Raw genomic sequence first — 19949 nt, 5'->3', positions numbered from 1 at the left:
GCATCCTGAAACTCACATGAATTTATAAGGAGAATTGATAATTTATATATTTTATAAGGAGGTAGGTATGTGTATCAAGCAACAAATACCCTCGTTACAAAAAAAAACATGCGGGGCAGTCTTTGGGGTTGCCCATAGAAGTGAAAGCTAAATCTATGTACACAGTATCCATAAAAGCTCATGGAAAGAATTTGGTGACGATGACACAAGTTCCAAAAAGTGCTTAACGCGCCTAAAGAAGTTTTCATTTAAATCTCAGAACATTTTCTTCCTCAGCAGTAATTACTGCGAAACCTTTTCTAACATTGCGGCGATAAGATGAATTTTGGTTAGAGCATTACTGCGTAACCTACTTTTATTAGACATTTAAAAAAACGCCAGCAAAATCTAACCTTAGCATTACATCTGCTTTCATTACCAGCCAAATTACGCATACATTGACAACGCACGAGAAAATGTTTAGGGCTGGCTTGTGTGACACAACTAACCGCGCTGGTCCAACTCTATATGTTACTCATCAACCGAGCAGTAGGTAAATATATATTCATACTTTTCGGTTAAATCGGAGACAGTCCATTATGAATTTCCAGGAAGTAGTATCCACTATAACAACAACTAATTTTTCTGAGCAGTTGCCAACTTGTACAAAACGAATAATTTTGTATCGACAGTTGTAAACTCATCGCATATTTTGTATGGCGCAAACAGATTAGGCCAACGTTAAGCAACCGTCGGAAAAATTATTGGATAAAGCTACTTGTACAGTGCACGTTAATCCAAAGCAAAAGGCAGCCTTTTGGCAATACATACTACTGCGCGGTTATGATATAAATATTGATAGTGTTTTCTAAAGCGTTAACCATTGATTGAATACACAGATTGAATATGTTACTTTCGTGCGTAAACTATAATGAAGATTGAAGATGAAGGTTTCATTTCGTTTAAAATAGCCGGAACCCACAGCTATGACAAACAAAACTTCATTACTTGTCTGTGTTTCATTTTGACGTTAGCATAGAAATTTGTGAGCGGCGGATTCGCGTCTATTGTTATTGTCCATAGTTGAAAAATATTTCACAATTTTAACACTTTAAGTTGTATTTCAAACAGATTTCAGTGATCGAGATTAACAATGTCGAAATACACACCTAGCCTTCCTTACACAGAAGAGGAGTTCGCAGACATGGTACAGTGCTACATCGACAGTGGCAAGAACATTGAATTAACTAAAATGTACTATGTGACCAGATACCCTGGCCGTAGGAGACCAAAACCTTATACCCTAGATAAAGTTGTCCAAAAGTATCTGAAAACTCTCGAGTCTAATACGACTGCTGAACCTCCTGTGGACGTTCCTCAGTCTGCTTCGGTCAAAGACGAACGGATATTAAAGTATTTTTTATACAATTCCCACGCTACTAATAAGAAGGCTGCTAGTATATTTAATTTACCATCTACTTACATTGACAAGTTACTCGAAGATAGAAAAGCTGACATGGAAAGAATGGTTTGTAATAATTTTTCCTTTTAATTTAATAACTGTTTTTGTGAAAGTGAAACTTCATAAGGGCACTTTATAAAACAGTTCAACATTAACCCAATGAATGTGTCTCATCTCTGATAGAAAAGAATGGCTGGATCCCATTATGCTGCGTCAATACAGATTGAACCATAGGAGCACCGTCAAGCTATTAAGGCTATATTTTAAGAAACATTTATAGTCTTCTCTATTTCAAAGTTCCAAAATTAACCCTAATTAGCCGCTTATATGGGCAGTTTATTATAAGAACACCAAATTAATATGGCGGTGCCTGTCTGCTCCATTTTTTTAATTGCAATACAAGTTAGCCGTTGATTGCAATCTCACTCGCTGTTTTGATGCATTCCAAGATAGTAACAAGCTAACCTGTTATTGGTATTATAACAAATCACAACAAGTTCTGTTTTTTCCAAATGCAATAGTGGGATTCTTACACAATAAAACCCCCTCAGTTGCCATCCTTAGAATTCTAAAACCTACAATCTTGTTCATTAGGCTTGGGGAAAATGCTTCGCCCCAACTTTGCTTGAACCACACATACAGAAACAGCTACCAGCCTCTGCCACTGCATGCTGCTGGCCTAAGTGTTCAAAACCACATCTTACTCCACAATTTTTACTTTAAGTTTGTTTGTAAAAAAACAAAATTTTAATAAATAAATAAGATTTTTGTGGCTCATGTCCTGAAGCCCAGATATATACATGTATTGCTCACTTGAAGTGGATTACAGGAATCTGATTTTATTTACATTTTCCTATTAAATCCCACTTTCAATAGTTGCTCATAGAGGGCAGTTAGGCATGTGCTTTTGCGTTGTTGTGCAAATAAGTGCAAGGTTTTCTGCAACAGAAATTTCTGACGCATCTTCTTCAACAAAGTTAAGGTTAGGTTGGTAGATGAACATGCTATGCCAGGATATTAAAGCTTAATATATTAAAAGGCCTCTCGCAAACTGACTTAAAGAAGGTACATGGTAAAAGTATAAACTTATTTGTTAACTGAGGAACCCCAAAAATGGGCATGTGGGAGTTAGTTAATCTTCCTTTTTAAGTTTGGAGTACCGTTCCTACAATGAACATTAAGCTAAATTTGGTATACAACGCGAAAAGAGAATATGGACAGTGTAATTTATAATTTCTTCAATCTTTATACTCCACCCGAAACAGTTCTTCGGCTATGCACTCTCAACCCCTTTGTTTTCTTACGTTTTTTACGTTACGTTTTCTACGTTTTTTTACTTGTCTTATTAAAAAGAGGCTGTTTAAAAATGTTAAAATTTTTCAATTCACGTTTATAGTTCATACTAATTATTTTTCTACAAAACAAATACTATATTTTATCTGGATTTAAGAGCCTATTAGGGCGCTATTTATATTGAAATAGTTATAAAAAATATTCAATTCAAAAAGAAAATTCGCGAAACGAAAAAAAAAAATTAAAAATTCGCGTTCTTAAATTATTTTTAATTTTCGGGCCTACACAGGCCAGAGCACAACCATTTGTCATTCCTAACTTAACGGTAAATAATTTAATTCCAATTTCTCATAGTAACATTTCTCCGATTTCAACTCAAATTCGTTAATTATTTATTAAAATTGGGTCATCTAAATGCATTCTTGGATTTGTTTTAATTTTCGGGATTAAGTAAAAAAAAAAGGCACGTCAATTTAACGTTCCTATAAAACTGTAATAACTCTTAATATCATTACCATATGGATAATAATTGATAACGTTTTCCAATAGCCTATTAAAAAAGCATTTTTTCCTAACCAGCCCACCCAATCTTAGCAAACAATCAAGCTTACCGCACTATGTCAGTATAAAAGTTCTCTCATGATGGTATTTATCACATTCGTCTTGAGTTAATTGCAAAGAATTGTAACAAATGTTTGTACACTCACTCCACTGCAGATTATTCTGAGCTGAGGTTAAACATCGAGATATAAACAGTTTTGGTTGCCATAGCAATTGCGTTATTTGATATCACGCCTTACTGATCTGCCTTTTTGTTAAAGTGCTCGTCCACAAAAGTTTAACATCCATATTAAATAATAATAAAACAGTTAAATAAAATAAATTAAAACAACACACATATCGACATCCAGCCCCATAGTAAGTGTAGTTTATGTTATGGGTACTAATGAGCACCTGATGAGTACTTATGTATAATATACAAAATAATTATAATAAACAGGTAAACACCCAGACACTGAACAACATAATTTTCTTCACACAAACATTTTCCAGTTATGGCAATCGAACCCACAGTCTTGGGCTCAGAAGGCGACCCTCACTGCCCACTACGCCAATCGGCCGTCGTATTCAGACACTAATCTGGAGCCCCACCCAGTACACTCTGTACGCTTAGCATAAAGGCGTTCTCAAAATCGTGTGAAGTCTACCAATCCGCACTTGGCTCGGATCATTCTGAGAGGAGAGCTTCTCATTCTGAAAGGATACCTTGTAGTTGGCTGGTAATGGGTTGATAACGATGATGACTGGTTATAAAATGTTCTGGCAGTCAATGCTTTTAATAGTAATTGAAATAAATACTGTAGAATATGCCTTAGTAGTTTTACCAATCCCTACTAATAAATTTTCTACCATTTATTTTCTGTGGGATCCAAGTGATTTGCGTATACACTTCCATAATTACTTAATAATTAGGTCTTATATACTAAGATTTTTTTTTTCCACAGCGAAAGGATTGTCCTTCAAACACTGTCCGAAGTGAAGAAAATAGGTTATGCGATCGTATTAGAAGAAAAATAAAAGGCAAGGAATCTTCAAAAGATAAATTACAAGACCAGAGTGTTTCAGAAGATAACAGTGACACTAGAAATAGCAAGAAGCCCGATGAAAGCCACATATGCAGTGAAAATAGTAACAGAGAGACAGATGATGATGTTATATACTGTAAAACGGAATATCCGAGAAAGCGTAAGAGAAAATATAAAAAGCGTTCCGTTGATAAAAAGCAAAGAACATACGAAAGGGTACAAAAAAGTAAAGGTAAGTCGTTGTGTTCTTCTGTTCAAGAGAGGTTTTTTAAACTTTCGATCTTGCACTTCACAACACAACTATCAAGACTGATGAAGAACAATTATTGCATTGAAAATGCCTATCCACTTTTCCAATGTGTCTTCCAAGATTTCGTGGGAGGAAACAGATGCTAAATAAGCGTTCCACTCCTTATTGTTTTGTATCAGAAACGTGGATAAAACATTTTATAATAATCCCTCTATGTTACGCTCTACGTGATACTGGGCATTGGCAGTTAACATAAATAACCAAAACAACAAGTCTGTCTTCAAGTTTGAAAGATATGTTATTTTGGGTCACCAATGAACTCAAAAAACGTGGGATAATTGGAAGAATATTCTCAATCCGCAATGGGCCAGCGTGGTGGACGATAGCCTTCCTTAAAAAGGAAGAAACATTCCCACAGTGGGGAGGAATATAGATATATCGAGAAGAAGAAGACTTTGGCATTAAGCATTCTGCGTCTTTGGTAACTGATGATTCGAAGTTAAATAAAACTCTTAGCTAGCTTCTGGGTGTGCAAAGTAGTGGAATTTCGACACAATCCGCTGTCTGTTTAAGTTCCTCATTTGTATTAAGCTGACCTCTAAATAAAAAAATAACTTATTGACAAGCTATCTCTAACTTCCGCTTCGTCTGCATGTAGTTTTTGTTTATACCTACTTCGTTATAAAATTAATGTTTAGTGAAAGGAGTTTAATATCTCATTTGCATTTACAATATTATTAGTAGGTTTTTCGGTATCCTATATAATTCCGAGACTGGAGTTGCCTTAATACCAAAATTCATCTGAATATGTGTTTTACGGTTTTTCACTGAACATCTATCTCAAAGGAGCCATGCATTGTGCCATAGAAAAAAAAAGCCTATGGCACTCTCTGATCCATAAACTATCTTCATTTAAAGTATATCAATCAATCCATAGATCAGTTACTGTGTGAATAAAGTAACAAACTCACAAGACGCTCCTTGGAACTTAATAGCATTTTCAGCAATATTCATGAAGTACCAAATCACGTCCGTAAACTCTTATCTTGTAAATTAAACCACCAAATTTCGATTGCAGATCTACCTATCTTGGAAACATCACCCATGCAAAACCCCATAGTGTACACAACAAGACTAGAAGAAATGACTATTTTGCAGACGAACATAAACCAATTCAATAATACGTACGTCATAAATAAAATGTTATTGGAAAGTAAACCGAAATATGCGGGAGTTAGTTCTAATAAAAAAGAAAAAAGATCATTTATAAGGTGCACATCATTAAAAGAAAAATTGAAAAAGTTTGAGAGAGTTGAAACACACATAGATTTAACGCATAAAACTCACACTGATGATGAACCAGATGAAACTGAGATTATTTATGAAGCAAAATGCTATACGTTTAATGCAAAAGAAGAAGTACTTTTAGACATGAGTACAAAACATGATGTCGCTATTGTAATTAATAACTTGTTTTCAAACACACATGACATTTACGCAACTGATTCAAAGGGTAATGTAATTGAATATTTTTGCACCAAATTGAATGATTATATGAAATACGTTAATACCTCAAAGTGTAGACTGACCTTCGATATGTGTTGTTGGCTCAAAAGACAGCGTAGAGTTGAATCAATTTGGCCTCACCATGAATATCCTTTTTCACGATTTCTAACGACAATGCATAAATGTCCGCCTGGTAAATGTATTTGTTGTTGTAAAGTGGGAAAACGAGTACACACGCCGGAAGTTATTCTTCATAAACCATATGATACAGACATTTTCACAGTTTGTACGCCTAAACGACCAATTTGTATATATACAGCATCAGAAGAATTCAATAGAAATCTATTATTATTTGCGTTAAGATACAATAGACCTGCATCAAAAAGATGTAATAATTGTAGCTCCAAACCTAAAAATGGTGCTGGCAAGCGTTTTTTATTCTCGGAATTCTATGATCACAAAAACATCCATATGGTAAAAAATGAATTTTTCGAAATTGGTAGCAACCAAGAAATTGTACGTTTCCATGTTGACTCCCATGTGCGCCACCGTGCTCGATGTATTCCATGTGCAGAACTGACTACATTGCCCGGCGAACCAAGTTGTAAGCTAGAAGTTTGTTGCGAGTGGAAGCGATATAATTATCTTAGTGAAGAATACAAGGCATCCAACATATCCGTTAATACATTCAGATTTTTGAAAAATACACTATTCCCGCACGTGTGTGATACATGCAAAGTAACACCGAGCCCTGAAACAAACAAGAGCACAAATTTAGATGTAATACCAAGAATTGAGCATTCAAGAACATATGTTAAACCCACATTAGTTAAAATTGGCTTCATGGCTGAAAAGCAATCTTTTTTTAATAATCAAAGATATATTAGAGTGAAAGATATAGCTCGTCAAATTCCACAGTGTTCGAATGTTATTCAAGAAAGTAAAACGAATGAAACAAACGTGGAAACGTCCGCACAAAAGTCAACTGTCAAGATGAATGTACGTTGCGAACAAATACCGGAATATAGGTTTGAATTATGCGATGTAGACATTCAGGTTGCGACGGCGATTGTGTTGAAATTTAAGGAAATCGTTTTAACCGTTAAAGAAGATGGAAAAGTTGTAGCATCATTAAATTCAACTACAATGACAACTACTACCGAGGAATTTCAATTTTTGGCGGATATACTTAAAAATATACAAAATCACTTGAAAATTGTGCCTTTATCAACTGGTTCCGCTATAAATTTAGTAGTGGAAATAGATAATGATAAACAAACTAATAGCGCCATGAACGAACTTTTCCCTTATAAACTTGTTGATCTAATTAAAAACCCTCCAAAAGAGATGACTCACAATTTTAACAAGCGTTACAATAATGAATTTGGCGCTAATGAACAAATCGGCAACAACTCGCCAAAAGACACGGATATTAACCGGTTACCCCGTCCAAGCAGCGATCTGGCGTGTAACTCAAATAATGTTGTAGATAACGAAGAAGTTGCACAACAATTAAAAGAGTTTGATAGATTTGCAATATCAATTAGCCATAGTAAAAATTGTTATACGGAATCATTCAAATCTTTTTTAAAAACTAAACGTGAAGCTGAAAAAGAAGAAATAAGCGTACCAAAAATTAGTGGTGTTTTCTCATTACATAGTTTAGTGCCATCGAATGATCTAGTTTCACCAAACAAAACCGATAACATAAAAGATTCTTTAAATATTGAAACTCCAATAGCTTCAACTAGTAACAATGATATTATTCAAAATATTAATAATTTTAATGCTCAATTACAATCCATTGGAATAGCAACGGTTCAGCAGGCCACTGGAATTATTTATGATCCAACAACGAAACTGGCACAGATAGTAAATTTTAACCCAAACGCGTTTGGCTCTAGTCTAGGCATACCAGATACAAATTCTTCGACAAAAAATGAAAATGTAGATCTAATGAAACCTATTATTGGACCGGGCCAAAGTAATTCTAGCTTAGCAGGCTTAACCCCAATTCTTACGGATACGATTCAGGCATTACCTGATCAAACTAGTCAAGTAAAACCGCATCTGCCCGATATAATAAATGCCATTCCTACAAACAATAATGTAACGAGCAAAACCAATCATACAGTCGACAAAGAGAAGATAATCGATGAAGTGGTTGAACTTTTGGATTCTGATTAGCCAAATTAAAAATTAACCAGCGCGAAAAAAAACAACGTGAAATGTAAATATGTTTTAGATGGTGTCTGGCTTGTCACTGTAGCTACTTTAAAAGTTTTCTTAAACAAATATTAATCGAAACATCAATTCAAACTCGTATTGAATTGATGTTTCGATTATAACACCAGAAAAGACCTATATAATCTAGGTCTCCAAGAAGTAAGCAATCAAAGTTTTGAAAAATTAACACAAAACTAAAATTAAATGCACGTTTTGGCTCTGAAATATTTTTTTGTTGTGATGCTACATACATCAACAAGGGGATCAATATATTGCATTTTTAGGGTGTCTGATTTTATTGGGTATGTTTTTACCTCTAAGCTTTTAACGTTTAAGATAAATAAACCCAAACCGACGATTTATTATTTGTTGAAGATGACTCCTATTTGTTTTGTTGCCAGTCATTGATGCCTATACATTTTATTCCTGAATGGCTGCAAAAAAATACTGATAAAATATTCATCCTTTTGAAAAAAGCTGCTATTTGTACATAGATGTAAATTGTAAACATTCGATAAATATATGGCATCCCCGTTTTAAGTTTAGTTATTTAATTAATAAAAGCATATTATTGTAATGTTATTTATTTTGAAGATGATAATAAATTGTTACCTTATTTTTAATTATTCTTTTATTTCAAACTGGCTGTTCGCCCTTACCCGAATGAAACCCTTGTATTTTTTTTTTCATCGGTAAGTAAACCCTTATGGATCCTCGCGCCATGGCGAGGCGCAGAGGTTATGTCAGACTTACAGGTAGCCTTAGATCATCTTCGAAATCTGATCGAAAAGTCGTTTTCGAGTATGGAAATATTGTCACATCGGAATGCAATGGATCTTATTGGCATCAGTTAAAGCTTACATTTGCCTACAATTCTTTAGATCGAGCTTTTGACAGTAGCCTCTAGTAGTAGTACAAGACTTGAACGCTCGCAACCGAGAAGTAGTTTTCGCATATCAAACCTTTGTATCGTCAAAAATAAATGGACTTAATGCCCCTCGTTTTAGAGTCGCATATCCTGTACTTCTGATTTTTGTTTTACAAACGTTAAAAATCGGAGTTAAAGAATTATAAGCAAATGTGAGCTTTATTGAAATCCATATAGATAGTGTCCATTTAACACAAAAATAACTCGATTCTCGCAAGCGAGAAAATCTTGTAGAATGTTTGTAACAAAAAACAGAAGTACAGGATTTGCAACGCAAAAACTGTGATATTAGGTCAATTTTACTTTGAAGATACAGAGTTTGATATGCGAAAATGACTCGTCGATTGTGATTTGTGAGCTTTCAAATGTTTTACTAAGGCTACTTCACGCTGTTCCTACTCACCGCCTGACCAGTGACTACGAAGTCAGGGGAACGCTTTCGCACAGCGTATGTCGCGCACGAACCGCACCGCAGACGCACCTCGTGTACCCAATAACAACCCTCGTGTAGCCAACTCGACAACGCACTGTGTGTGATGGACAGCCCCGTTTCCAAGAAGAAGGAAGGAAGCAGGAGCAAAAAAGGTGGAGGTTGGTTGTAGTAGAGCTCATCCGGGGAGTTACTATCACCGTTATTTAAACCGCTCAGCAGTATTACTGTGTTCCGGTGGGGCGTGGTTACCGATGTAACTGTAGGCACTTCAGGTTTAACACCCACGCCTCGGGTTCATGGTCTCAGGGCAACACTTTGTAGGTCGTGTTTCTTACTAACAGATGAGCAATCAGCTTAGTCCGTCAATAATTACTATGTAAAAATCTTCCCCTACCTTGACGGGGCATTACCATTGGCTACAAATATCCAGAGAAAAATGTCTTTAAACAATGTTTCCAGGGAGGCTGTACTACTGAGTAAAATAAATTTTACAAACGTTCTGTCATAAGTCAGTGCCACAGAGTTGTACGCAACTTTGAGCTTTAGCCCAATAAGTTAAATTTTACTCCGATGATGAATTCCGAAAAAGATTCTTCTTTTCCAAGCGAGGCAATCTTGTAGTAAAGCGACTGAATGCTGCTCATCCTTTGTATACCTACCTTCCTACTAAAAGGCACCGTAAGGATCTGCACCCCTACGTGGTTGATATACCTTGGACGCGTACGAAGCGCTTTACGTGTGATTGCAGTCGAACACTATAATTTTTATAAAAAATAAAAATAAGTAAACATTATGACTAATTAATAAACATAAAAAAGGCTAGTTATTTTAGTAAATATGTGCTACTAGACCCTTCATTTGCAATCGCGTGCTAAAAATTAGGTGAAAGCATTGATTTAATGTGTTACTAAGTAGGTATACTGAGTAGTTACCACTGTATTTTCTGAACGTCAAAGATAGGATATGCGACTAAATTACAAAGCTCCATCCGAGCATTACAATGAGAAAATTGTAAGACTTTATTTTATGCGACTTCTATTCTCAAAATGCAGGCCCGTGTTGAAATGAAATGATGCATATTAAGTACCTATGTATACTGTACTCTTTTACATATTAAAAATTGTTACCCATATTGTATTGGTGTTGTATGAGATGTGATATTTAATAAAATAAAAGAAATTTGGAAAATCCAAAAGTGCACGACACATTAATAAAATAGCTATCCAATTATTTGTCAATAAATAACGAAAAAAAACACATGAGTCGTGCAAAATAAAAAAAATAAAAAATTTTAAACAGCTGTATTAGGAAAGTGAAGCTCAGGCGCCCCTGGTGGAATAAAATGTACATAATATCTATAGATATAGACAGTGGCGTGCACTGGGTTTCTTACCAGGGTATGCATACAGCAGGAAAATTGCATAAAATGGAAAAAATCCTCCTCTAATACGGGCTATATTTCAATTTTAGGGTATGCAGTGCTTTTTTGCATGTATGAAGTGCACGCCACTGGATATAGATATATCACCATCCATGTTAATTGTACATGGATATATATAGATATACAGTCTTGCAGTTTTCGTTTTTTATTAATTGCAATTAAACTAGGTACACTGAATTAATTAATCATTCGCATTCAGTGACCTACAATCGTCGATTAGAATTTATTTTTTTAAATTTAACTCAAATAATGGATTTTTTCACAAGTTAGAGTGTTTTCGGGTTTCACACATGACGGACAGGAATTTTTTTGACCTATTTTGGTGTTTTTTTCCAATTCTATTGCAGTAAATCAATTTTTTAAAAGTATGGAATTAATCTCTATTAAATTATCTCGACAATAGTATGCAAAATATCTTGATTCCGTGAACTAACAAGGCTATAATAATAAAAATAGCCACCAAAATGAGGCAAAACAAATTTTTCGATCGTAAAGCACTCTCTGATGCTTCGCATCATGAGTCGTGCAATAGATACCTACTAATGAAGAAAGTAATGTCATAAGTTTTTGTTTTCAATGCCTCTACTAAATCTTTTGTAATTAAACCCAAAAAACTTCGCTTAAAATAAATACCTACGCGCACGAGTTCTTTTAAATCCCGTAATCCTTTGTTCTCCGTGAAGCGATACTATCCTGTAGGTATTACATAGGGTAAGCTTTCTATACAATAACAATTTAAAAGTAGGTACAAAGGTTCTAAGTTAGAATCTATACCTACTTTTAAAAGTTGTAGAGTTGTTTCGAGTATCGAGATTCGAGAGCACACGTCAAATTACTAACGTAAAGATTTACGTAAAGTGAATGGATATAAATAGGTATTTTGGTATCAAAGGCGCACGGTGCGGGTTCAATTTACCAATTACGAAACAATATTATCATCATGTTAGTCAGTCATGTTAGATCCCATAACACAAGATATGCTTACTTTGGTTGTACTTAGATTTCGGTGTTTATACTGTCGTATAATATTTATTTGAAACACTAGAAAGTATTTGTAGGTAGGTATATAGGTATTGTTTTAGTGACTGTTATTATGGAGGGTAGAGGTAAGGAGGATCATCTGTGTATATGAAAAAGTGTCGTCAAAATGTATTGAATTAGGATGGCGCCACATTTGCATCAAGGTAACTCTTAAAAGAAGCGCCAAATATAAATATTGTTAGAGTAGGCTTGAAAAATAAACAAGGAAGTAAGGTCATATTTACAAGAATATTTTGTACAACGTAAGTTGTTGAAATTCTCAATAATTAACTACTTTAGTCGATAATGACATTAAATTTTTTAACTCGGCATACTTCAATTCATCTACGATTGCTACATTCATACCATACCCTGTGCATCCACCAGCGCCATTGTGGAGGATTTTTGAACTGTTATTTAGCGCATACAACTGGACACTTTTTCAACTTTTCTCCCATATAAGATGACTCTCCTTACCTCTACCCTCCATAACTGTTATCCATCAATATCAACTAGGTACCTACCTGCTGTTAAGCACGACGCCATGACGCTGCCTTAGCACCTTGGGTGCGAGTGAGATAGACTGTGTAATGATTTATTGCCCGACGCGTCGCGACGACTCAGTTCATAACGCAGGCACTGTAATTATGTTATTCACACTTTATCTTCTTTAAATGCAGCACGGCTGCATTGACAGTAGATACAAAATATATTCCCCAGCACAGCATGGCATGGATGGCATGGCCATGAGAAATAATTCACTGCGGGGTAAGCTTAAAACTTATCTTCTCCCACAGCTTTATCAACTCTCCGAGCATTGGCGCGCAAGTAGAAATAATATCCAGATACCTAATAGGTATACGTGTAATGAAAAACGGATAAATCCCGGAAAATTCTATTCCCTGTTCTTGTTCTTTGGCAGGTAGACACGTTAATTGTATTCCTTGTGATATGATCGGGGGATATCATTTTTTGTCTCCAGCCTATACCTACTACCCCTACTGACAAGGGATAAAATAAATCGACCTGGAAAACTGCAACAGGGAATAGCAGAAGATAACCTTCTTTTATTATTACACATACCTACCTACCTACCTACCTACATTATTTCCACACGTGCACCAATGCTCGGAGAGTTGATAAAATGTGGGACAAGATAAAATTGAGTCCTTTCCTCCGTCACCCATTTATTTACTGACTCGATTCATACAACGATAGGTACCAACTTAACTAATTATTTAAAAAAAAAAACCTTAACTTTTTTGTTGGCAAAAATCACCCATTTATTTACTGACTCGATTCAACGTTGCTTATCCAGCGCAATCGATTAGAATTTGGTGCTTCTTTGTGATAGGAACTGAAAGAATAACGGTTCAAGTAAAACTGTAATTATAGGTCAACGGTACGGTATTGGCCGCTGTTTTTACTTTATACTAAAATTAGGTATAGCTTATAACAGTTTGTATGGAGGACTTAGACTTTGACGCGGGTAAAACCACAGGGCAAAACTAGTGAAAACATACTATAATCATGATATTATGATAAGCAAACAGTTATATGAATTAAGCTGACGTCATTACTAAATGGATGATTTAGACTGTGTGTTCATAAATGTTTGATCATACATGAATCAGTATAAATGATCATAATGGATTCTTTAAGAATTCTATACAGATTCACATTCAATTTGTTTATACATCGTGTAAATGACTACCGGAATAGTATTTCACTTTTGCATTAGAGATACCTACATTATGTAGGTACTGTAATGTATAATAAATAAATAATAAATAAATATACTATGACAATACACACATCGCCATCTAACCCCAAAGTTAGCGTAGCTTGTGTTCTTGGTGCTAAGATGACTGATGAATATTTTTGTATGAATAATTTACATAAATTAAAAAAAAAAAAAAAAAACTTATAAAATACATATAAACACCCAGACACTGAAAAACAATCCTGTTCATCACACAAACATTTTCATCATGTATGATACATGATTTAATTTGAATGATCATAATGGATTCTTTGAGAATTCTATACAGATTCATAATGATTCTCATTCAATTTGTTTATACAAAGTGTAAATAAAAACCGAAAACATATTTCAAATACTTTCGAAGTATATTACGTACTGAGACTTATCTGTGCAACCGAAAACCAAATAGTTTTTTATAGCTTTGTGAAAACTACTGCCATAGTTTTAACTAAAAGAAATCAGACACAGCCCTAACATTACGTGCAAAATACGAATAAAGTTCAAATCAAATTCTTTTGTTTTAAACACTTGAAACGTTGTGTTTACTTATTTTGATAAGAATTCATAATTTTTGATAATATGACCAATAAACATGACCTAAAGGTTAATTTTTTTTATTTTATATAAATAATTACTTTTCGTTAACTACTCAAATATAAAAAATATACATATTATGCTGTCACATACTTTTTTGTAGGCATTATCAAGCTCTACATCTCAATCCTAAAATCTCTCATCGTTCAATGTGAATCATAATGAATCTGTATAGGATATATTACAGGTAACTTCCTAATTCATGTACGACCATCCAGTAGACAGCGAGCCTGCTTCCTGAGTCCAAGGCCGTGGGTTCGATTTCCACAACTGGAAAATGTTTGTGTGATGAACAGGATTGTTTTTCAGTTACTGGGTGTTTATATGTATTTTATAAGTATTTATGTAAATTATTCATAAAAAAATATTCATCAGTCATCTTAGCACCAAGAACACAAGCTACGCTAACTTTGGGGTTAGATGGCGATGTGTGTATTGTCATAGTATATTTATTTATTATTTATTTATTATACATTACAGTACCTACATAATGTAGGTATCTCTAATGCAAAAGTGAAATACTATTCCGGTAGTCATTTACACGATGTATAAACAAATTGAATGTGAATCTGTATAGAATTCTTAAAGAATCCATTATGATCATTTATACTGATTCATGTATGATCAAACATTTATGAACACACAGTCTAAATCATCCATTTAGTAATGACGTCAGCTTAATTCATATAACTGTTTGCTTATCATAATATCATGATTATAGTATGTTTTCACTAGTTTTGCCCTGTGGTTTTACCCGCGTCAAAGTCTAAGTCCTCCATACAAACTGTTATAAGCTATACCTAATTTTAGTATAAAGTAAAAACAGCGGCCAATACCGTACCGTTGACCTATAATTACAGTTTTACTTGAACCGTTATTCTTTCAGTTCCTATTATATAGAAGCATAAAGAAGACTATACAAGTCGATTGCCCTGGTTAAGCAACGTTGACTCGAGTCAGTAAATAGATAAATAATCAATAAAAATATACTACGACAGTACACATGTCGCCATCTAGCCCCAAAGTAAGCGTAGATTGTGGTATGGGTACTAAGATGACTGATGTATATATGTATGAATAATATAATAATATAATATAATGACTGATGTATATATGTCCTTGAAACGGCGCGTATTGTGAGGAGGTTTCTCACTCTGGAGCCCTGACCACCAGTTGCTTGGGCATTCAAAAGCCCCGCAAGCGGAGAGTGGAAGTTTTTTTTTTTTTAATTTTTAATAGTGTTTTTTAATTTATTCTTAAGCATTGTTAATAATTTAAAAAAAAAGAAAAATAATAAATGATAGGAAAATAATAATATATACATAAATACTTATAATATACAGATAAACACCCCGACACTGAAAAACATTCATTTTCATCACACAAACATTTTCCAGTTGTGGTAATCGAACCTACGCCCTTGAACTCAGAAAGCAGGGTCGCTGCCCACTGCGCCAGTCAGCCGTCATATGTACATAATGTACCTCTAAAGGATGTAACTTATTATTTCGGTTGTCATTATACACGTTGTATAGAGTATAAACAAATTGAATGTGAATCATTACGAATCTGTAAAGAATTCTCAAAGAATCCATTATGATCATTCATACTAATTCATGTCATCCATAAAGTAATGAATTCATCTTAATTCATGCAGGTATTTACTTACTTATCATGCATATAGTAGGTATATTGTCACTAGTTTGAGCTGTGGTTTCACCTGACTCATAGTCTAAACCCTCCATACCAACTGTTATAAGCTATAGGTACCTTCCTTCAGTATAAAGTAAACACAGTGACAAATGACCGTTCAGTTCCTCTCACAAGGAAGCCTATAGTCGATTTCCCTGGTTAAGCAAAGTTGACTCGAGTCAGTAAATAGATGTACCTACATAATGTACCTGTAAAGGATGTGAAGTATTATTTCGGTTGTCATATACAAGCTGTAGGTATAAACAAATTGAATGAGAATCATTATGAATCTGTATATACCTACCTAATTCTTAAAGAATCCATTATGATCGATTATACAAATTCATGTATGACCATCCATTGATGAACATACAGTCTACCTATATCATACAGGTATTTACTTATCATGATTAAAGTATAAGATTATCACTAGTTTTGCCATGTTTGCCATACCAACTGTTTTAAGCTTTACCTACCTTTAGCTGTTTATTATGACTGGTTAGATAGGTACCTACTTAACTAATTATTTAAAAAAAAAACCTTAACTTTTTTGTTGGCAATAATAGTTATTTGTAGCTACGATCCACCCTACATAAATGACCTAGATAGAGCCCCATACACTATCCTGCTAATATTTTAACCAGGGGTGGCGTGGGCTTAAACTAGGGTCAACCTTGAGTTTTGCGTCTACTCCGTATCGGCGGTAGAGTCACTGCAAAGACTGCAATGGTACCTAGGTACTTGGGTATTAGCAAAACTGTCTTTGTCAGCGTTTTTTTACAAAGGGATCTCAATTCTCAGTTGAAACTCACTTCAAAATTATACCTAGGAACCAAGATAAATGAAATGAACGGATGAATGAAAAGAAATGGCACGATTGAATGGCACTATTATTTTATCGTGTTTATTATTCCTTATCTAGTAATATAAGGTTAGGTATAATAGAAAAACTTCGTCCAATTTTTTCAATGTTAATTCATTGGGCCAAAAGAAGACGCCAAAGGCAATGAATGCATGGCGGCCGAACGCCTAACTCTTTTCTGTAAAACGCAATTGTAGGCATAGTTTTTCGTTTGTTTCTGGAGGCAATTTAATTAATTGGCTTGTCTTATTTGTCACAATATATAGCCAATATACATTGTGACATAAAATAAATAGGAGGTGGCGGGAATTCTTAAGTAATGTTTGCAGCCAGTAGCAAACAACCGGTGCCTGGTCAACTATCCAACATGGATTGTACTATTTTAAGCTAGAATTAGGTATAATTTTATACGAACATAATTTAATTTCTTGGTTAGGTAAATAGGTAGGTAGGTACTTTATCACTAGCGACATGCTAAATTATACTTATGGTACAACAGCGCTGTTCATACGCACGGACCAATGCGATGTCTTTCTAAAAATAGATTTATCAATCTCCTACCATTGTTTATTAGGTAACGCTACATTCGAGTTTCTATATTTCACTGCGCGTCACGAGGTGGGGAGTTTGACTTAAAAGAGGCCCTACTCGTCGGCTTTACTTTACTCATACCATTATTTGTATGTTTTTATACGTTTTCTTTTGAACTTTTCGGTTACATTATTGCAAAGAAAAGGAGAGTTACAGAGCTCCCTTTATTTACATAAATGACCGTAAAAATTTAAATTTTTGTTGTTTTATTTTTCGGCGCACTGATACACTTACCCTTTGAAACGGATCACGGTAACACGTAATCATCAAATAGATTATACTTAGATAGTTAATAGATAATACATATATAATAAGTAAGTATATAATATTTAATAGGTATAAAATAATTAAAAATAAGAAATAAATTGAAAAAAAAACAAATCCTATCTATAAAGATTTATAGGATTACACTAGCAGCTGGATGTAAAAGGAGAAACCTTTAGCACAGGATGATTTCAAACTTACAATGAACATGATCGAATTAATTATTTAAGATCCCAGATCTCAGGCACCAAGAATAATCGTTACGAGTTACATAGGATTATTGGGACCCTAGGACTATTGGGAGTTGGGACCTAGTTGAGGTTTTGACTAATTCGCCAACCAACATAAGAGGACTTGCTATACGGATCTAGTAAACTTTGACGATCGCTTAACCTTTTAGGTAGTTTGGAGGTATTTATGCGGAAGTATAGTGTATTCATCTTAGCTAGATATAAAAGAAATAACAACTATCACAGAATTTCGTAAGAATCCAAGGTTCAAATCCACAAAAAAAAAACTTTAAAATAAATAATGTAGAGCAAACTAAGTCGTGATGTGGATCCTTTATACTGACAAGTGGAGCTTAATTTGTCATTACATTTTAAAACAATAGAGAATCAGTACAATGGCAGATATTCTCGGAAGAGTTCTAGAATTTGGATATATTAATGATTACAAAGCAAAACTATAAATAAATTATATATTAGTGTGTATAAAACAAATGTTACCCTTTATTTACATGATAATACATTTGTTAAATAGTACCAGAGCTTTTTTCCATTTAAATTTTCAAAGTAAACCTAATTATAAAAAATAAATACACTACGACAGTACATATATCGCCATCTACCCCCAAAGTAAGCATAGCTTTCGATATGGGTACTAAGATGACTGAGGAATATTTTGATGAAATAATATACAAAAATACTTATGATATACAGTTAAATACCCAGACACTGAAAAACATTCATGTTCAACACACAAACATTTTCCAGTTGTGGGAATCGAGCCCACGGCCTTGAACTCAGAAAGCAGGGTCGCTGCCCACTGCGCCAGTCAGCCGTCATATGTACATAATGTACCTCTAAAGGATGTGACTTATTATTTCGGTTGTCATATACACGTTGTATAGACTATAAACAAATTGAATGTGAATCATTACGAATCTGTAAAGAATTCTCAAAGAATCCATTATGATCATTCATACTAATTCATGTCATCCATAAAGTAATGAATTCATCTTAATTCATGCAGGTATTAATCTGTGTAAACGGGTTGAACCTATCTACCTACCTATACTTATATTTTAAGTAAGCCAAGCCAAAAGAAAAAACATAATATTCGTGTGCGCTGGTTTGATTGTAGTTTATTTTAGTACATTATAAAAGATATCTGCGAAACAATATACCTTTCGCTTATAAATAACCATTGAAAGTTAAAAAATAATTGAAAAAAATATATCATTTTCAATCGTCAAATTATCGTTACAAAGAAGAGTCCATTATCAAGACAATCTTATGTAGACAAACCTTGCGCTATACAGCATGTTATTTGGTCGCACCTAGTTTAGAATAATGAGAAATATTACATTACGCTCGGAAAGGGTAACTGAGTAAGTATCCGCGTGGCCAAAAATTACCTTTAGTTAACGCGGGTGAAATCGCGGAGAGCAGCTATCCTAATTCATCGTGATAATAAGAGTAGCGAAGGTCGTTCGAGAACTGTTCACGCCACGCGCCGCCCGCTCTCGTCGCTCACGCGAAATGCAGTAAAACGGTAGGGGAAACGATAGATGTGACGAGATCCAACTGTTTGAAAGATACCCACCGTCGCTTCTACAAATTTTGTTTTAGGATTTCTGTATGAACCTTACATATTCCGCCGATTATTTTTATCTCAATTTATCATTAAAGGTATTAGAAATATTCCAGTGCAAGTTTCATACGTCTACACGATTCTGAGTTGGAGAAAAGAATGTTTAAAAAATGAAAATCGACGTCAGAAACTGCCTCTCGTTCGCACGCGTTTGGTAACCCCGCTGAACGAAAGGGAGGTGG

The 19949-nt window shown here is 34.4% G+C and overlaps 2 protein-coding genes across 4 annotated transcripts in view; one reads left to right on the top strand and one right to left on the bottom strand.

The window, feature by feature from the left end:
* The window catches only part of LOC120634301, a 39815-nt gene extending 27148 nt beyond the window's left edge, over positions 1-12667 (bottom strand). Inside the window, exon 1 of one of the 3 annotated variants that reach the window (XM_039904991.1) lies at positions 12649-12667. Coding sequence is in view for 1 of the 3 variants with exons in the window: in XM_039904833.1 (XP_039760767.1) it covers positions 393-415 (23 nt within the window). In the remaining 2 variants the exon portion in view is untranslated. Of the gene's footprint in view, positions 1-16; positions 81-392; positions 436-12648 lie in introns of those variants that run through there. The other 2 variants (XM_039904833.1, XM_039904910.1) reach the window with 2 other exon arrangements.
* LOC120634470 lies at positions 1025-8895 on the top strand. The gene is made up of 3 exons (XM_039905128.1): positions 1025-1507; positions 4240-4552; positions 5649-8895. The coding sequence occupies exons 1-3, from the start codon at positions 1133-1135 to the stop codon at positions 8261-8263; spliced, it is 3303 nt and encodes a 1100-aa protein (XP_039761062.1). The 5' UTR covers positions 1025-1132; the 3' UTR covers positions 8264-8895.
* Positions 12668-19949: the final 7282 nt, after the last annotated feature.

The sequence above is a fragment of the Pararge aegeria genome, chromosome 1 (genome assembly GCF_905163445.1).
Source record: "Pararge aegeria chromosome 1, ilParAegt1.1, whole genome shotgun sequence".
Lineage (NCBI taxonomy): Eukaryota > Metazoa > Arthropoda > Insecta > Lepidoptera > Nymphalidae > Pararge > Pararge aegeria.
Note: the sequence above shows the minus strand (reverse complement) of the source record. Positions and strands in the feature narration are given on the sequence as shown.

What these genes read in the sequence shown, in the direction of transcription:
- LOC120634470 (XM_039905128.1), top strand. Translation starts at nt 1,133, where the DNA reads ATGTCGAAATACACACCTAGCCTTCCTTACACAGAAGAGGAGTTCGCA. An exon ending in AAGCTGACATGGAAAGAATG is followed by an intron (nt 1,508 to 4,239) that starts GTTTGTAATAAT and finishes TTTTTTCCACAG; the next exon opens with CGAAAGGATTGTCCTTCAAA. An exon ending in AAGGGTACAAAAAAGTAAAG is followed by an intron (nt 4,553 to 5,648) that starts GTAAGTCGTTGT and finishes TTTCGATTGCAG; the next exon opens with ATCTACCTATCTTGGAAACA.